This window comes from Xyrauchen texanus, chromosome 23, assembly GCF_025860055.1.
Source record: "Xyrauchen texanus isolate HMW12.3.18 chromosome 23, RBS_HiC_50CHRs, whole genome shotgun sequence".
Lineage (NCBI taxonomy): Eukaryota > Metazoa > Chordata > Actinopteri > Cypriniformes > Catostomidae > Xyrauchen > Xyrauchen texanus.
In genome coordinates, this window is record NC_068298.1 from 6352170 (window position 1) to 6369846 (window position 17677).

General features: G+C 36.9%; 1 protein-coding gene, 1 long non-coding RNA gene and 1 other non-coding gene across 4 annotated transcripts; all 3 read left to right on the plus strand.

Annotated features, from left to right (window-relative positions):
* Nucleotides 1–7777: 7777 nt before the first annotated feature.
* On the plus strand, nucleotides 7778–10260 carry LOC127617196 (uncharacterized). The gene is made up of 5 exons (XR_007967292.1): nucleotides 7778–7884; nucleotides 8057–8112; nucleotides 8431–8476; nucleotides 8641–8681; nucleotides 8899–10260. It is a non-coding gene; the product is annotated as an uncharacterized LOC127617196 (long non-coding RNA).
* On the plus strand, nucleotides 8159–8357 carry LOC127617386 (small nucleolar RNA SNORA74). Its single transcript, XR_007967332.1, has one exon. It is a non-coding gene; the product is annotated as a small nucleolar RNA SNORA74 (small nucleolar RNA).
* A 1037-nt stretch (nucleotides 10261–11297) lies between the features above and the next one.
* On the plus strand, nucleotides 11298–17213 carry LOC127617217 (histone RNA hairpin-binding protein-like). 2 transcript variants are annotated; one of them, XM_052089150.1, is made up of 8 exons: nucleotides 11298–11413; nucleotides 12313–12438; nucleotides 12755–12877; nucleotides 13024–13086; nucleotides 13941–14090; nucleotides 16188–16337; nucleotides 16423–16540; nucleotides 16703–17213. In XM_052089150.1, exons 1-8 carry the CDS (start codon nucleotides 11358–11360, stop codon nucleotides 16760–16762), a joined length of 846 nt encoding a protein of 281 aa, XP_051945110.1. In that variant the 5' UTR covers nucleotides 11298–11357; the 3' UTR covers nucleotides 16763–17213. The 2 variants fall into 2 exon arrangements, with proteins under 2 accessions (XP_051945110.1, XP_051945111.1); XM_052089151.1 differs by having other exon boundaries at nucleotides 12773–12877.
* The last annotated feature ends 464 nt before the right edge of the window (nucleotides 17214–17677 follow it).

Sequence of the window (17677 nt, forward strand, 5' to 3'; positions counted from 1 at the left end):
TGATTACCACCAAAGTGACTTGTCCTTTTTCTTTTTTTTTTTAAAAAAAAGCACAAATCTGTGTTAGGCTCCATTCACTTCCATAGTAAGTGTATGGAGCCTATCCGTAAATGTTAAAAATACTTACGGTTTCAAAAGAATAGCCACAAGACGTAAACTATACGAATGCTAACATGATTTTAATGTGATTTAAAATTGCTTGCTAACCTTCAATGTGTGAAGTTATATCATATTTTACAACTTTGTTGCAATGACAACATAACGTTGATACCAAATAACACATTCTGCCTACAGAACTGTAGTCTGCTGCAAAAATTAGGATTTTTAATAACTTTACAGCTCAAATAATACACAAGTTTTCGCAGTAAATTTAATGTAAGCGCTTTTATAAAATGATAAGCTTCAATTTTCTGCCTTTTTAAACCCTCCAAAAATTGGACTCATTCACTTCCATTGTAAGAGCTTCTTTGAATCCCTTTTTTTTTTTTTAAGAAATGGAGGAACGAGTCTTTTTTTGTATCAATCAACATTATGCCACAAGTGCTGTCGATTGAGCGTAACTTGTATTGAACCTGGAATATTCCTTTTAAAGTCGAAAAGGAATTTTTTCAAAATTGCCCCTGTTTTGCATCTTATTACATGTTCCTGGCATTTTTGTGAATGATTCATCTGTGCACATTATCACAAATGGTAAATGGTATAGCTCCTTTTTTTTTTTTTTTTTTTTTTTAGCCTTAGTGGTTACCAAAGCGCTTTACACTGCGTCCCATTCTCACACACAAACTCGCACGCCAATGACAGCAGAGCTGCCATGCGAGGAGCTAGCCTGCCGTTGGGAGCAACTTGGGTTTCTGTGTCTTGCCCAAGGACACTTTTTGGCATGTGGTGACATGTGGGCCGGGAATCGAACTGCCAACTAAACTGCTATTTCTGGCTGACCTGCTCTACCAGCTGAGCCACAGCCGCCCTTGCGTTTGCTATTGGTTAATGTTTACCAAATGGCTTATTAGGTATTGTTTTAGGCTACTGTTGTACGCAATGCAACCTTTCTAAAGTTGTGCCAATAGTTAATGCAGACATTGAGCGCCAGTTAATATAATAAAGGTTGCAGCAATAAAATTAAATAACACATTTGGAAAAATAAGCATTATCATTAGTCACTGGGTTACCAAATTTCAGCCTCCATATCCCAGAGAAAAGTGGTTGCCGTTTGTGTTTTGGGAGACACAATCCACTGATAACTCATTCTGATATTAAACATCTGCTTTTCACAATCATCGAATCCTGTCCTGAATTTTTTTTGTAATTGAATATCAAGTTTTGCGCAAAAATAAATTGAGTTGTGAATGCTATTTTTTGTTTGCACCCAGAAATTGTAATTCTCTCATCACCCTCATGCCATCCCAAAAGTGTATGACTTTCTTTTGCAGGACACAAATTAAGATTTTTCAAATAATTTCTCAGCTCTGTAGGTCCATACAATGCAAGTGAATGGTGACTAAAACTTTGAAGAACATAAAGGCAGCATAGAAGTAATCCATACGACTCCTGTGGTTTAATCCATGTCTTCTGAAGTGATCCAGTTTTGGGTGAGAACAGACCAAAATGTACCTCTTTTTCACTGTACATCTTGCCATTGTGGTCTCTAGGCATGATCATGATTTCAAGCACAATTATACGTCCTAACGCCATCTAGCACTCTGCACATACATAATCGTGCCTAGAGGTTGCAATGGTAAGATGTACAGTGACATTTGTTTTTACATTTTGGTTTGTACTCACCTGAAATCAGTTAGAAAAAATTTATTTAACCAATAGTCATATGGATTATTTCTCTGCTGCCTTTATGTGCTTTTTGGAGCTTTGGTCACCATTCACTTGCACTGCATGAACCTACAGGGCTGAGATATTTTTCTGCAGAAGAAAATGTCATGCACATCTGGGATGAGATCAGAGTGATGAGAGAATTTAAATTATTGGCTTGTTTTGTTTTATGTTGTGCCTTCTGATACAACAGTGGTCTTGGGACTTTACACCGACACTTATCAGCATGTATACCATTGGTACAGTCTTTTTTTTTTATCATTCCATCAATGACTTTGTCAAACTGGTGGGATCAGGGTGGGCAAATTAACCCAGACTGGCTCAATTTTCAACGTCCTGAAACGGCCTCCTATTTTGCTGTCTTCATTAACAGCTCATTGTTTAATACCCTTTGGTTGCACTCACAGGCCCCTATACCCTCATCCCCATATCTTGACACAGTCACTCCCAACTTGTAAACGTTGCCATGGTGATGCTTTGGCCATGGTCAAGAACCCGCAACGGAACAGTGGGAGAGGGGATTGGGGAAGATGCTTGTCTGGGGGTCTCAGTGGGAAAGGTTCTTTTATAGCACATAATGACGCCAGAGCTCTTGGGTAAAGCAATAAACTGGTGCTGTCTGTGTACCCATGCACCCAGATGTCATTCATTGTGTTGCTGATTTGATGAATTCATGTGAATGACATCATTATGCTGTGGGAAATGTGATTCAAAGTGCTTCATGATATGTGACATTTCTCAACTCAAATTTAATTTAGTCATAGTCTGTTGTAGTTCAATTCATTGAATGTGCTTGCAAAATGCAAAATAGTGTTTAGTTAGGTCAAACTAATTGATTCATGTCTGGAAATTAGAATGTCGAGTAGCCTGCATGTAGAATTCTCATGCGAACAGCATACTACCTATTTCTGCAGTATGCATGCTTTTTCATATGCATGCACATTTTCTGGGTTCCATGGGAGACCTGTATGACATTCCTATAATACATAGCGCTCAGTTGTGTAATGAATGAACCAGAAGTAATTATGGCCACAATTCTTAATCTCTTTCTTGGCTCGCTATTTGATCTTACAGCCAAATGTTAATGCATTTTTACTCAAAACATGAATAAAAATGCAAAATAACTTTTTTTTTTTTTTTTTAACCTTGACGCCAATTTCTCAATTAAACGTGCAACTTTAATGAGTGCATGAGATGATAGCACTGTAGCATCCCACTTGAAAATATGTGTTGCATTATGTGTACTGTAACACATACTATTTGAAATGCATAGTAGGCAGCATGTAGTGTATTCTGCACATTAATAGTATGCATTTAAAAGTACTCTCTTCTGAGCAGAGCCATGGTGTTTTCACGTGAAACCTCAGTGCAGTATTTCATGTAATACATTTCTCAACGAAACGATTTGTTTTCTGTGTAAACGTGTAATAATGTTGCTGTCATCCACAGTGTTGCCCATCCTTTCAAACAGGACTCATAACAACTTTTTAGCGCCATCTACTGAATAATCTCAAAGATTACAAATGTAACTAATGTCCTTGAAATCTATATTATGCATTTTGCCCACTAATAGATCAGGTTTATGTGGGAGGTCCTTTTCTACAGCCAGATTGCTGGAGGGGGGTGATATGAATGGTACTTTAGAAAATGGATCATTCATTTTGGCGGTTTTGCTTTAGAACCTGCTGTCTGTAACTCTTTCTCCTTCTTTTCCACTTTATAAATGTAATCGGGGAGTCTGGGAATTTGTAACGTCATGATGACGTATTATTTTGAAATAATGTAATTAATTAAACTTTGAGTGAACAAACGTTTCCAATTAGACAAAAAAAGACGGCTGTGCCTCGTTTCGATGGATGCGTCCTCTGGAGGTCGCATTTGTAGGCCGCATACGTCACCGTCTCTCGTTTAATTATTTATTTTTATTTTTTATTCGGAATGCAAAAAGGTTAACAATTGTATAAATGTAAGTGCATATACATAAAATAGATTGACAATAGATACAAAATAAGAAAAAGACAAAACAAATTAAACGAGAGAGCATCGATGACGTATGCGGCCGACAAACGCGATCTCCGGAGGACGCATCCTTCAGCCATCGTGATTCGTGTGATTTGAAAGCGGCTCAATCCCTTCCGTTCAAAGACGCCCAATGAACACACCACGCAAGCCTTGGGAGGGGCGGGGCACTAGGAAGTCCGATTCATTTTAGCGAATCGGTTCGTTCGAACAGTTTGTTTCAATGAACCTGTTCACCAACTGAGTCAATCACAAGTACTCTTCTCAGAAATTCTTTTTCATTTAATTTGTGTGGTAAAATGGCTATTTATCTCACGATTATGTTATAAGAATTGTTGTCTTGTTAATAACTCCAAAATGCATTGTAACAACAACAGAGCTGTCATCAGCTCGTGGTCCAAACTTTTCCAATGGGTTTTTATAATGGTAGTTTTAGATTTGTGATTCAAATAAGGTCTGTGGGTCGACATTACTTTCATATAGTATACAACAATTATCCAAGGCACTTATTTTGGTGTAAGCAATTAAAAAGCCTTTGGCTTTTACACGCTTTTGATGGAAACAGCTGTTTCACCTTTACAGAACTTTCAGCGCTCCAAGCCCAGATCATAGCTCACGTCTTACGTTTCAGATCTTTTCATCTGCAAAACATTACATTCTAATTAATATCTGCTAAACATTTTAAAAAGAGCAGGGCCCGTATCCATCTATGCATAACATCTTAAGGCTAAAAGTAGCTCCTAACATGGGAATTTAGGAGCAACTAATTTTAGGACTCGTTCAATTTTCATCTAATATGAATTAATGAAGCATTTTAATGCTAAAAGTAGCTCCTAAACCCACAACAGGACTTCTAAACAGTGGCATAGCAACATAACGTTGGGTATGGACCCACCCAAATTAGACCCAGAATATTAGAGATTATCCTTTGACTTCAAATATATATTTATAAAATTGTTTAAAAAATGCATAAATGCTTATTTCTGAAAGTGTGAAAGAACTGTTGTAATGTGCCACTCCTCTGTTGTTAAGGAAAATTTGTTTAAAACATTGAATTAAAAAGTTCCCTAAGAGTGACTGAAATGAAAAAAAATATTCTATAATTCTAAAATAATCTATAAATATTATATTTGTTATTTATTTCACTGTCTGTCTATGAGGAATTTGCTGAAAAATAGCACTTCCCTGTCTACCAATCACATTCAAAGAGTGCGCTAACAAAATATGACGTCATCCATGGCAATGAGGTCAACTCCGCCTTACGCTGCGTTCACACTGCCAGCGACACGCGGCGAAAAAGCGACCTCACCTCATTCATTTTCAATGAGAGCTGGCAACTTCCGGCGACACGAGCGATGGCGACCGGATGTGGGCATGTCCATCGACACGACAAAGTTGAGAAATGTTTAAATTTAACCAAAGAGCGACTTTCGGGAGCGACAGCCAATATGAGTGAAGATGGTAGAGCTCACGTGATCCTAATATTTTAATAATAATATTAATTGTATCGAAACAGTGCTGTTTAGACTCTCCATACACACCACTAGCGACCTGACCGTCAGCCACTGGCGACATGCAGCGACAAAGTAGCTGGCAGTGTGAGCGCAGCTTTCAGTTTGTTTACAATTAATATTATTGTTAAAATAGTAGGATCACGTGAGCAACCATCTTCTTTCGTATTGGCTGTCACTCCCGAAAGTCACTCTTCATTTGCATAAAGTTAAACATTTCTCAACTTTGTCACGTCGCTGGACACGCCCACATCCGGTCACCAACAGTCGCTCGTGTTGCCGGAAATCGCCAGCTCTCATTGAAAATGAATGAGATGAGGTCGTTTTGTCACTGCGTGTCACTGGCAGTGTGAACGCAGCTTTACGCTTGCATTAAGATTTCATTAGTAAACCTTGCTGTTAGCAGTTTTGTGAATAGATTTTAAGCAAAAACCCTTAGCTAGGAACGTTTAGGAGAACTCCTTGTTGTAAGATAAAAATCTTTGTGAATACCGGCCAAGATTTACAAACATTCTAACTCATAAACGTCTCAAAGACATCTGCTGAATGTCTTATTGACATCCGAGAGAAGAAATCTTATAGATGTACTGCAGATGAGCAAACAATCAAAAAATATGTCTTTCAGATGTAAATCCACACATCTAATAGACATCTGGGTGATGTACATGTACATGTGCCATCAGGGAAATTTGTTCTTTCAAAATGACTTTCAGATACTTGGATGTTTTGTACTTCAACATAAATTACAGTCGTACCCCAAACATGAATTTTAAAGCAGCTATGTTTTGTTTTTTTTCCTTTATAATATGTTGCTAACAAGTTGCTAGATAAGAACTACAACCCTTTGCTTTTTCCATTTCGTCAGGTACATTCGCTTACATGCTTGTGGTATTTGTAGTCCTTATCTAGCAACTTGCTAACAACTTAATTTTTTTTAATACAGCGGCTTCAAAATTCTCATTTGAGGTATGACTGTGTAAAATGTATGTTTTAAATCCCATAAATATTTTTTTATAATTATTAAAACGTATAATAAGTTACAGATAAATTACATGGTGAATTACGGCCCAAACATACTCAATGTAAGTTTGTGAACACAGACGCATCTTCCTACGCAAGCTTGATTTCACGCGTCGTTGCATTGTGAAACATGTCAGAGCGCAATTCATAACCTAAAGCATGGGCGAGGTTTTCAGGGTGTATGGGGGGAGGTAACCCCCAATAATCAAAACAAGCAAGTACAACCCCCTCCAATACGTATACCATGATCAATGGAAACATCTAGATGCTTCACACTATAAAACCCCCAATATTCAAGACAAATCTACACCTTTGACCTCACGCAAGTATGCGCTGTATTCTCAGTTGCTGCAAGGGGTGCTACAGCGGATTTTCTTTTTCCAATCAACAACTGTCATGGCGGAGCAGCAATTTGAGGAGAGTCGCGCCTAACCAGTAAGATTAAACAAACATATTTTTCTATCCTTTTTTCAGCAAACACAAAAGCACACACTCCTCAACTGTCGACGTGTTGACTCCAACACATCAGGCTTTGTGGCGCATAAGGGGGCTCATTCGCCCCATTGTGGTCCGAGGTTCGTAACCACCAGAGCAACGCAAGAGCTCACGTTATGTACAACGGGACCATGCGTTGGCCATGTGTTGGCAACATGTGTGAAGTATGTTTGGGCCCTTCACCTTCCAGGTTCGCCAACAAATTGAGGTCACAGCTGAACAGATTTGTATTGTCCTGATAGCTAATGATGTAAGTTATGGATAACAATTTGTTACTGTTAATATTGTGTGCTTTGGGGGGCCTGGGTAGCTCAATGAGTAAAGACGCAAATTAGAATCCCAGCGCGTTCTGAGTGACTCTAGCCAGGTCTCCTAAGCAACCTAGGGAGGGTAGATTCAGATGGGGTAACCTCCTGGTAGTCACTATAATGTTGTTCGCTCTCGGTGGAGCGCGTGGTGAGGGCGTGGATGCTGCGGTGGATGGCGTGAAGCCTCCACACGTACTATGTCTCCACTGTAACGCGCTCAACAAGCCACGTTATAAAATGCACAGATTAATGGTCTCAGACTCAGACATGGAAGCAACTAAGATTCGCCCTTGGCCACCCTGATTGAGGTGAGTCATTACACCACTACAAGGATTTAGAGTGCATTGAGTATTGGGCATTCCAAACTGGAGAGAAAAAGGGGGACAGAAAAAAAATATTGTGTGCTTTGTGTTGTTATGTTCACAGTTTTTCGCCTAAACATACATTAAAGTAATGAATATCCCTTTGTAGAGCGATCTAACACTGTGTGAATCATTTAAATGAATCGGTTCAAAAGAACAACTCGTTCGCGAATCTGACGTCACCATACCACGCGACGGCCTACTCGCTCTTCTTCGATGGTGCGGTGCCGTAATCCTCTATAAATACCGCCGCGCTCCTGAATTCGGTCTCTTATTTTACAATGGGGCGGTGGAAGCGTGTTATCACAACAAAGGAAAATGACAGCGAGAGCTGGCCATTAGAAGGTAAATTCGCACACCTGTGTAGAATTCTTAGTTTCATTATGTTTTAACCAAATTCAAAACTATATACGTGGCGTCCTATGACTCTTTTCTACATCCTTGTAGTTTTTGTGTGTGTGTGTTTGACCACGTGCGCTTGATGAAAGTAACACTGCATTTACTTTTTCACTTCTAGGTGGCTGAATAGGATTGTATTTACTTCAGTTTATGAATCCACGACTTCTGTAACTGGTACGTCATGCACGTTTTTTTATATATTGTATGTTTTGCTCATAAATCCAGCGGAAGTCAGCTGTGCAGGCCTTTTCCATGCCTGAGCTAGTGTTACTCTGCTGGTAGAGAAAGGCACTGCCGTTTGTGCTTCATCAGCTTTTGCTGTTTTAGTGAATCTTGATGTTTTGCACTGGTCAGTCCATGCCTTCTGAGAGTGGACTGTGCTCAAAAAATGGGGCAGCCCTAGACTTAAGGTGAACAGTCATATAAAATGTGTTTTATTTGAAATGCATAATAGATGCATTTAGGTAAATATACTTTTTTTTTTTTCTGCAGCAGTTCCAATGAATCTCAGGGACTCTGTGGTCACCATATCTCTGTGGTAAGGATTTGTTTTCTGTTTCATAAAGACTTGATTGTGGTGTGATTTAACCTTAAAACGTTATACATATAATGTGCAGACACAAATGGCACTGATCAGTCAAATCACTGTAACCTACTTAATGATGACCAGTTTGTTTTCTAATTGGTCCTGTTTAATCTAAGGAACAAGGTGTTGAAGGGTCCAGTGATGTCGTCCTGTGAAGGTAAATTTAACACTTAAGTGTTGTAATCCAAGTTGATACCATCATGGCAGAAGCATTCCTCTGTTGTGGTGTCTTTTTATCTTGGAATAGCAAATGCAGGGTTGGCACAGGTTTTTGTTGCACGGTCTACAAAAATCTGACTAAAAAGCCTGCTACAGTTCACTTTAAACACAATGTCAAATTATTTTGTTTAACATCCCTTTTGTTTCTGTAATAGCAAAGGTGTTTGAGGAGCTTTCAAATGGCAACGGGTCCTGTGGAGTGTTACAATACGTTTTCATAATGCAGGAATCAACCAACATCACACATTGAAATGAGCTGTGGAAGCTTTTTCTGTATACAATAGTATAATGTATATGCATTTTGTATTAAACCTTTACAACCAAAGACCGTACTCTTGCAAGGGGAACAATGTGAACTGAATTATGGAACCATAGATTCGTCTTAAGTTAAATCCCACTTCTTGTACATGAGTCAAGTCATTCATTCAAGTGCAAGTTTCCCTCAAGTTTGAAATGAGTACTCTCTATGAAACTGAAATGTAGTATGACTGTATGTATCCATGTGACCGACCTAAACAATGTAATGCCATTCTAAAATGTGCAAGTAAAAATGTAACTTTCACTTGGTTTTTTTATTTCTGTGAGTGGACCAATCTAAAACAATTGTATTTTGATTAATGTTTTTTTTGGGCCCATTTTTGTGTCTGTAGCCTGAGTTGTCATCAACTTAAATTTGTGTATGATTCAGTGGTGCCTCACTGAAAGCAATGAATGGAAGACCAATGCAAATTTTGCTTCTCCATTTGATCATACAACAACAGAATGTCACTTTCTTTCTCCCAACTTAACAAATGAAGAAAAAAAAAATTTAGTAGTTTACAACAGTCAGAAGAAAGTAAACTGAGAATCACTAATCGTGATCATGAGGTTACCCCAAGTGACTTTACCCTTCTTAGCAACCAGGCCAATTGGGTTGCTTAGGAGACCTGGCTGGAGGTAGTTGGTGGTAGTTAGCATTGATACTCTCTGAGCTACCAAGGCCTCCTATTTGCATATATTTAATGTATGAAGAGTGCTGAAAAGACATTAAATCGCTTATTCACTCTTCTGATAAAGTTGTCTACTAGATGTTGGTACTCTCCAAATATTCAGATGGCAGAGAAGAAACTTTGTACGTTTGGTCTCCAAATTTTAATATTTGGAAACATTTATCCAATTTAACCCAAAGGTGTTCAGTGGTGTTCAGGTCTGGGCTTTGTGCAGGCTAGTAAAGTTCTTTCACTCCAGGCTCCGTAAATAATTTCTTGATGGACCTCGCTTTATGGACAGTCATTGTCATACAGGAGCATGGCCCCATTCTCTTGAAAATGTCTTTTTAGACTGCAAGCAAATATGCTACATTTTATGCCACTGTTATGTGATGGGTGTAGCTCAAATAGACAAATCTTAAGAGAATGTCCCTTAAGTAGTGTGTAATAATGAACAATCACATTTGATTTAATTTTAAATATCAAAGCAGTTATTTATCACTAAATGTAGGCTAATTAATTTCGTTTTAAATTTCAAGACATTTTTTAACATGCATTTTATTTGAGGAGGATCTAGTCTATGTATATGGAAATTAAACATACTTTGTCCCCTGAATGTTTGAATTGACTCAATGACAACAGAACAATGATTATGTATATCAGAGTCCAAATGATTTGCTATAGTAAATGAGGTTTAAACCATAATTTTTTTTTAATGGAGGGTTTGAGGCTTTGAGCTTGGTAGTTTGTACTCCCGCCATTAAGCTCTTATTTATTTTTTATTGTGAAGGCAAAAAAGTTAACAATTGTACAATTAGAATTGCATACACAAAAAGGCAATAACAATAGAAGAAAAATAAATAGAAAACCCAGAAAAGAAAACAAAAAAAATTAATAATATTTGTCCTGGTTCACGGCTCATACCAAAATGTTATCATAATATCTTAAAATGAAGAACATTTCTTATTCATGAGCCATTTTAAAGATTTAACCAAATACTCCACATCAACTAAGAGCTCGGTGAGCCTGGGAAGCTTTTTAATATACCTCTGTGCAAATACAATTTTGCTACAAGAATAAAAAAATAATTAACAATACAAACTAATGCTTTATTCTCGTGTTCAAAAGAACAGATAATATCTTTAATGCAAAAAAATATATTTTTTATAAATTGTAGACAAACAATCAATTCACAACAAAACTTCGAAGATATTCTACAAGAGAAAAATAAATGGCTAAGGCTTTCACTTTCACCACAAAATCTCGCCAGGTGTGGATATATTTTGAGCAAAAATTAAAAGTGCACTTCTTTAATTTAATTTGAAATACAATATTTATATGGTAACAACCACGCTTTCTTCCATTGAATGTCGCCAATAAAATCCTATTGGTGCCCGCCATTAAGCTCTTCAACAGAGAAGAAAGAAGCGGATACGCGCCAGCATAGTTTATTAGATCTACACGTCATAGACTAAAACAAATGATCGAAAGCGTAAATGGACGGGCCTCTAATGGACGACGTCATTAGCAACGCCCCCATCTGTCACGTGACCTCTCGGTAGCCGTACACTGCGGGAAGTTGGCGCGGTTTAATACAAACCTGGGAGCTGCTCGTCCGTGTGGTTACCTATTTTTCACCTTTAGAAATGTCCAAACACCAAACATACAGGCACGAAAATGATTACAAGACTGAGGAAAACGGGTAAGAGTCAATAAAAGGTATAGTGACAGATGTAGGTATGTTCGTTTTCATGTTTTTCAGACTTCGGTCCACCTAGCATAGCAAAACAACTAGTAATATATACTAGTGCACCTTTTTAGTCTATTGTGATGTGCGTTGCCTCTTCCTTAAATCAAGTCTGTTTTATTACTGTGAAGCCTTATTTTATAACTGTAACATACCTATCCAGCTAATGACTGTGGTGTAAAAGTTCTCCCGCCAGTCCTCTGTATCCTGTTGTTTGGAACATGACATTATAAGTGCTATAAGAGTGTCTTGACTTTACCATATTACTTCTACAAACTACATTACATCTCTCAGTTAGCTTTTATTGTATATTCAGTCCTCAGATTGACAGGCTTGTGATGGAGCTGGGAATTGAGGTGTGAAATTCTCCCGCCAGTCCTCTGTATTGTGTTCAGAACATGGCATTATAAGCGCTATAAGAGTGTCTAGACTTTTCTATATAACTTGTGCCATAGTACATTTTCTTTTAAATCCTTAAAAACACATCAAAGTTCTCAAATATGCTCCCTGTTTTGCTATTTGAAGGGTCTTGCACTAAATGAGCAGTCGTGTGTGTTGACAACATTTTTGTTGTTGTGTCTCTTTAAAACGATTAAAGTTTAATTTAGTTGTTATAAGTCACGTTTGGTTGTTTTGGAGAAATGTTGATATCTTGTTGGAGGTTTTTACAAAGAAGTGAATGAGATCACTGTTTTGGCCAAGTGCCTTTTAAAACGATTAGCTTGAGCATTGCGCATTTATCAGTGTTATTGCTCATTTCTAATTCATGTGCTCCTTTTTTGTACAATTGCATGTACAACGTTAAGTGTAAGTGGTGTAGTGGTGTTTTAAATGCACGTCAACATGTCTTACAGGAACAAAGACCTTTCAAGATGGTCCCATGGTAGGAAACGTGGAGCAGATGGTAGTTTGAGAAGATCACATCGTGTTGAAGAGTCTGGCAAAGACCAAAGATCACAGAGCTCACGCAGACCAGACATGTAAAGTTTCCCTTTTTTCATTCATTATTCTATGATTTAAATTGTGTTTTAAACGGCATTTCAAATCATTTTTATTCCTCAAGAAGAGTCAACTTGAATTGTTCTTAAGTACTGTGGCTGACATTTATTTGTAATAGCTTGTATCTTAAATATAATAACATGTATTCAGAGTACTTGTTTATCTAAACTCTTGAATGTCCAGAAAAGCAACATGAATTTTAAGCTCTTTGCTATTTGAATGAAATCTAATCTCATCACTTGCATTAAATTATGTTTAATGATGATTAAAAAAGTGATCTGCAGATGTTTGTTATAGTGTAATTTTTCCATTCAGTTTTACAACCCCTGAGAGTGAAGGACCTGTGTCCAGGATAAAGAACTGGGGCGATGAGGTGGAGGCAGAGGAAATGCGTACAAATGTCCATTGCGACATGCATCGGTCAGTTGCCTCTCTTGATTTTTGGCTACAGGATGTGATTGAAACTCAAATATATTTACAGTATTGTGTTTCTTGGTAAATATAAATTTACAGGCATAATTGATTGCCATGATACATTTTTAATCAGAGGTACCCTCATTTTTCAGCTATAGAAGAAGGATTCTCGCTGCAGACATTCCTCCGAGAGATAGAAAAACCTCGTCTGGAAGGTTTGTGATTTAAAACCACGTTAGTCTTTCTGTGTTTTAAAGTAGTTCACCCAAAAATGAAAATTGTCATCAATTTCTCACCCTCATGCCATCACGGATGTGTATGACTTTATTCTTCAGAGCATAAAAGAAGATTTTTTTAAAATAATTTCTCAGCTATGTAGGTCTATAGTGAATGGCAGCATAAAGGCAATCCATATGATTCTAGTGGCTTAATCCATGTCTTCTGAAGCGATCCAATCGGTTTGTAGTAAGAACAGACCAAAATTCCTCCTTTGTCATTATAAATCTTGACATCAGCGGTCTCCTTGGTGATCATGATTTCAAGATTGTATACTTTAGAAGATCGCTTTAGAAGACATGGATTAAACCACTAGAATCATTTGGATTACCTTTATAAGTAAGTAAGTGGTAAGTACTGAGAATGTTCATATTCAGGTTAACTATTCCTTTATCACAGCAAAGAATGCAAAAGAAGTGCTGCACAGGGTGTAATATCTCGGTGCTCTTTGGTTGCTTGGGATAATTAAGCTCAAAAACATAAACAAAACCTGACGAAGGCTTAAGCCGCAATGCGTAGGTGTATCTGTCACCAATTTTACTGATAAAAGCCATGATTTAATAAAGGCTTTAACTTTTTTTCTACACAAATCGAGTGCCTTGGAATATTTTGTTTATGTTTTTGAACTATTCCTTTAATTAAAGGTGATTTGTGTAGTTTTATGTTTTCTTACCCAAGGTTAATATACATTGGCCTCAACCTTTGGCATTAGGTTGGGGCGACACTTTTTATTGTCTCCTCTGGACATCAGTCTTTGCTTTAGTTGAAAACCATACATTTCTCGTTCCCCCAGTTCAGACTCCAGAGAATCCTGGGATTCCAAAGACTCTCCTGCTAAAGGTGAAATGGAGACAGATGAGGCCATACTCATGAGAAGACAAAAACAGATCAACTATGGGAAAAACACTCTTGCCTATGACAGATACATAAAAGAAGTGCCCAAGTAAGTGAGAATTCAAAAGGTCCTTAAAGTCTTAAATATCTTAAATAAATGACAAGAAGTCTTAAATTTCATTTGCTGAGGTCTTCAATGTTGGGGCGTGAATAGAGGAGATGCTTAAAACAGCAGAATCTGCGTGAGTCAAAAATCATCTCCCTCTCGTGCATCCGTCATTTAGCAGCTGACGCTTGAGTTTAGTGTGAGCGTGGCATGGAAGCACATTTTTACTGAACTTACGATGTTACACACGCATAAATCTTCATAAACCCGTTAATCCGAAATGCAAATGGCGTTATTTTGCGTCTCTAACACTGTCGCCCCTGCTAATAATCGACAAAGCTGTCAATGTGACAATTTGCAAGCGTGCGAGGTTGGAGCGGTCTTTTGACGCCTTTCAAATCTTGCCGCTTCCTTATTTTACATCACCTTTAACAATAATTGTAAAGCTAACAGAACTACTCAGCTGCAGATTTACACCTGTTATATCTCTCATCTCCATCTCTCTTGAGCTCCATTTGACATATACTTCTCTGCCATCTGAATCAGTCAATTTAAATGTTTTTGTAATAATATACAAAACAATCATTATATAAAATTATAATAATAATATACATAATATGAAAAGATATTATCTATATTTAATATTTAGTATACAATCTGTTTTCAATATACATCATAACTAATTATGCAGAACAGTTTTCTTTCATCATTTAATCTGTTAAAATTTTCAATAAATATTGTCAACTTTAAAATGCCATTGTTAAGGTAACTGACAAGTTTTGACTTATGATAATTTTGAGATGTTTCACATAAAAATTTAAATTTTCATCACTTACCTTCATGCTGTTGCAAACCTGTATGACTTTCTTATTTCAGTGGCTATCAAAAGGAGATATTAGGGAGTTTCAGTCACCATTCAATTAGTGAATGAAAAACAAGATACAGTGACAGTGAAGTGAGACTGAGACTAAAAGTCTTTTTGTTCCATGACAGAGAAAAATTCATTCAGACTCAAGGGTGACCAGTGATGACAGAAATTATTATTTTTTAATTAACTGCCATTTAACTTCCTGTTAAAGTATTTGGCAAGTTATCTGCCAAGAAAAATATATAAGTGTAATTCAGCACATGCTAGACCTTATTCACAGCAGCGCCATATACAATTTTTGACGAGAATGACAACGAGGCTGTGAGGCATAGATGTACAGTCTCTTCAATGAGATGTACTGCATTTTAAAGTGTTTTTGGATCGTTCCGCAGACAAAACATTGGAAAAAATCTCTTCAAGGACACTCCACACAACAAAATCATGAAGTCACAGCAGTCAACTAGAGCCCTCAAAATCATTTTTCAACAACATAATCCGATAAAAGTTTACTTTTTACGCTTAAAGTTATGGGTCACTTCTTAATTAATTTAGAGTTGTAATGTTGTATTACCGGTAACTTGTTTTAAAAAAAAAAAAAGAAAAAAAGAAAACACAAATGCACAATAAAATATTAATAAACTTGTCCAGAGACATCCAAGTAGTCTTTGTGGTTTTGAATTTACCAGCTAATGAATTATTTAATGTGTTTTTTTATTATTATTATTATTATTTCAAAGGTGGTCTTAAATAAATTTTATCTGGCTTTAAAATGTCTTAAATTTAATTCCTTCGAGCATGCAGACACCCTGATATTGGTAGAAGAACAGATGTATATTCATCAAATCTTTTCATTTAGATTAAATAAGAGGTCTAGTACACCAACAAAAATAAACATGGTTGTTGTGATTTAAATAGGACAATTATGATCTTTTATCATTTACTCACCCTCATGTTGTTCCAAACCTGTATGATTGTCGTGTGTGGAACACAAAAGCTGTAATTAGGCACATTGTCAGCCACAGTCACGGTTCACTTTCACTGTATGGGAACATTCAATTAAAGTAAATGTTGACTGAGACTAACATATCTGTTAACATCTCCTTTTGTGTTCCACGGAAGAATGTTATACATGTTTGGAAGAACATGAGGGTGAGTAAATGAGAGCAGAATTTTCATTTTTGTGTGAACTATCCCTTTAAGTTTCAGTAAGACTATTTCTAACCCACGTTTAGGCATCTGAGAGAGCCAGGTATCCATCCAAAGACTCCAAACAAGTTCAAGAAATACAGCCGGCGCTCCTGGGATCAGCAGATTAAACTGTGGCGGGTCGGTCTTCACAAGTGGGACCCCCCTGCCGAAGAGGGACTTGAGCTGCAGCAGATGTGAGTTTCATTATAACCACCAAAAACATTTTTGTTAAAAACCAATTCAGATGAATGTTGAAAATGAATTGATTGATTTTAACAGAGAGGAGATTGACCTTGGGGAAATCATGGATTTTGAGTTGGATGTGGAGGGTTCAGCAAATACAGAGACTGAGTCCCAAAACCCAGCATCCAGTGGCGTATCGTTGTCTTTGCCAGAGGTAAGTTGCTTAATTTAAAGCATGTTCACAAATGGGATGGGGTGCCATATGACCTAAACCTTTTAGGTGTCAGGAAAACTAAGTTTCATTCCTGTTCTAGGGATCTTTGCTATTTCTTCATTGTTTTGATTTCTTTAACAACTAACTCGTCGTGTTTTGCAGGACTCGTTTACAGGAACTCCTAAAAAGATGATGAAAATTGAGGATGCTGAAATGTTGTGAGCACCTTCTTCAAAATCCTGATGCTCTACGAGAGAACTGAGCAACTGAACTGTTTTAATACACTGTTCGTTTTTTGATTATTAATGTACAGTTCTTCCGACAGGTTATGGTGTTTTTCTAATATCACAGGGTTTGCCAACTTCTTAAAGAGAATGTTTGTCATTATCACTGAATTCAAAATGTTCACCCCACCTACTACTTTTTAGCTCTTTGCAAAAAAAATGTAAATGTGTATATTTTTAAATTGATTAATTTTGTACGGTAGTAAACATTTTGATGCTTCGTGGACATCCACTTTTATTTATCAGTCAAATTTCTTCTTTTTTTTCTTCAAATGTATCAAATTTCCAGTGTTATAAGTGTATTGGTTTAGGTGGTGTTGTGGTTTTTTTAGATTGCTTTTGTTGATTATTCATTTCTATTTAATTGGTAAAATAAACTTTAAGCTGGATGGACCAACTAGTTGTCATTTCAGTGCCTCACATTCATTCATATTCACAGTAGATCCTGTATAATGCGTTCATTTAGCTTTGCATTATGTTAGTGTCTTGTTCATAATGTCAGAGCAGAATGGAGTAAGACTGTTTTATTACAAAATGACCAAAGATGCAAGGATGTTTCCAGACATTAGAATCAAATTGAATTAAATAATAATAAAAAACACTTTTGTACCAAGGAATTAACATGCTTAAAGTCTCAAATTTGCTTTCACTTAGGATTAGGGACCTAGAAATAGTGCAGAATCTTCATGTATTTTGTCTTCAATTTGCCGAAGTCCTAGAAATCAGTGTCCAGCTTTATATGAGGGTAGATCCCAGATGTTCAATGTTGTTTTTCATTCAATATACCTATATGTTGTTAAATTGTTCTAATGAATATCATCCTAGTTTAATGAATAAGTCATATCTGTTATGT

Excerpts from the sequence above, each read along its gene's own strand:
- LOC127617217 (XM_052089150.1), top strand. The coding sequence starts at position 11,358 with ATGTCCAAACACCAAACATACAGGCACGAAAATGATTACAAGACTGAG. Across the intron at positions 12,439-12,754 it reads AGCTCACGCAGACCAGACAT|TGTAATTTTTCCATTCAGTT; the intron begins GTAAAGTTTCCC and ends TGTTTGTTATAG. Across the intron at positions 16,338-16,422 it reads GGACTTGAGCTGCAGCAGAT|AGAGGAGATTGACCTTGGGG; the intron begins GTGAGTTTCATT and ends TGATTTTAACAG.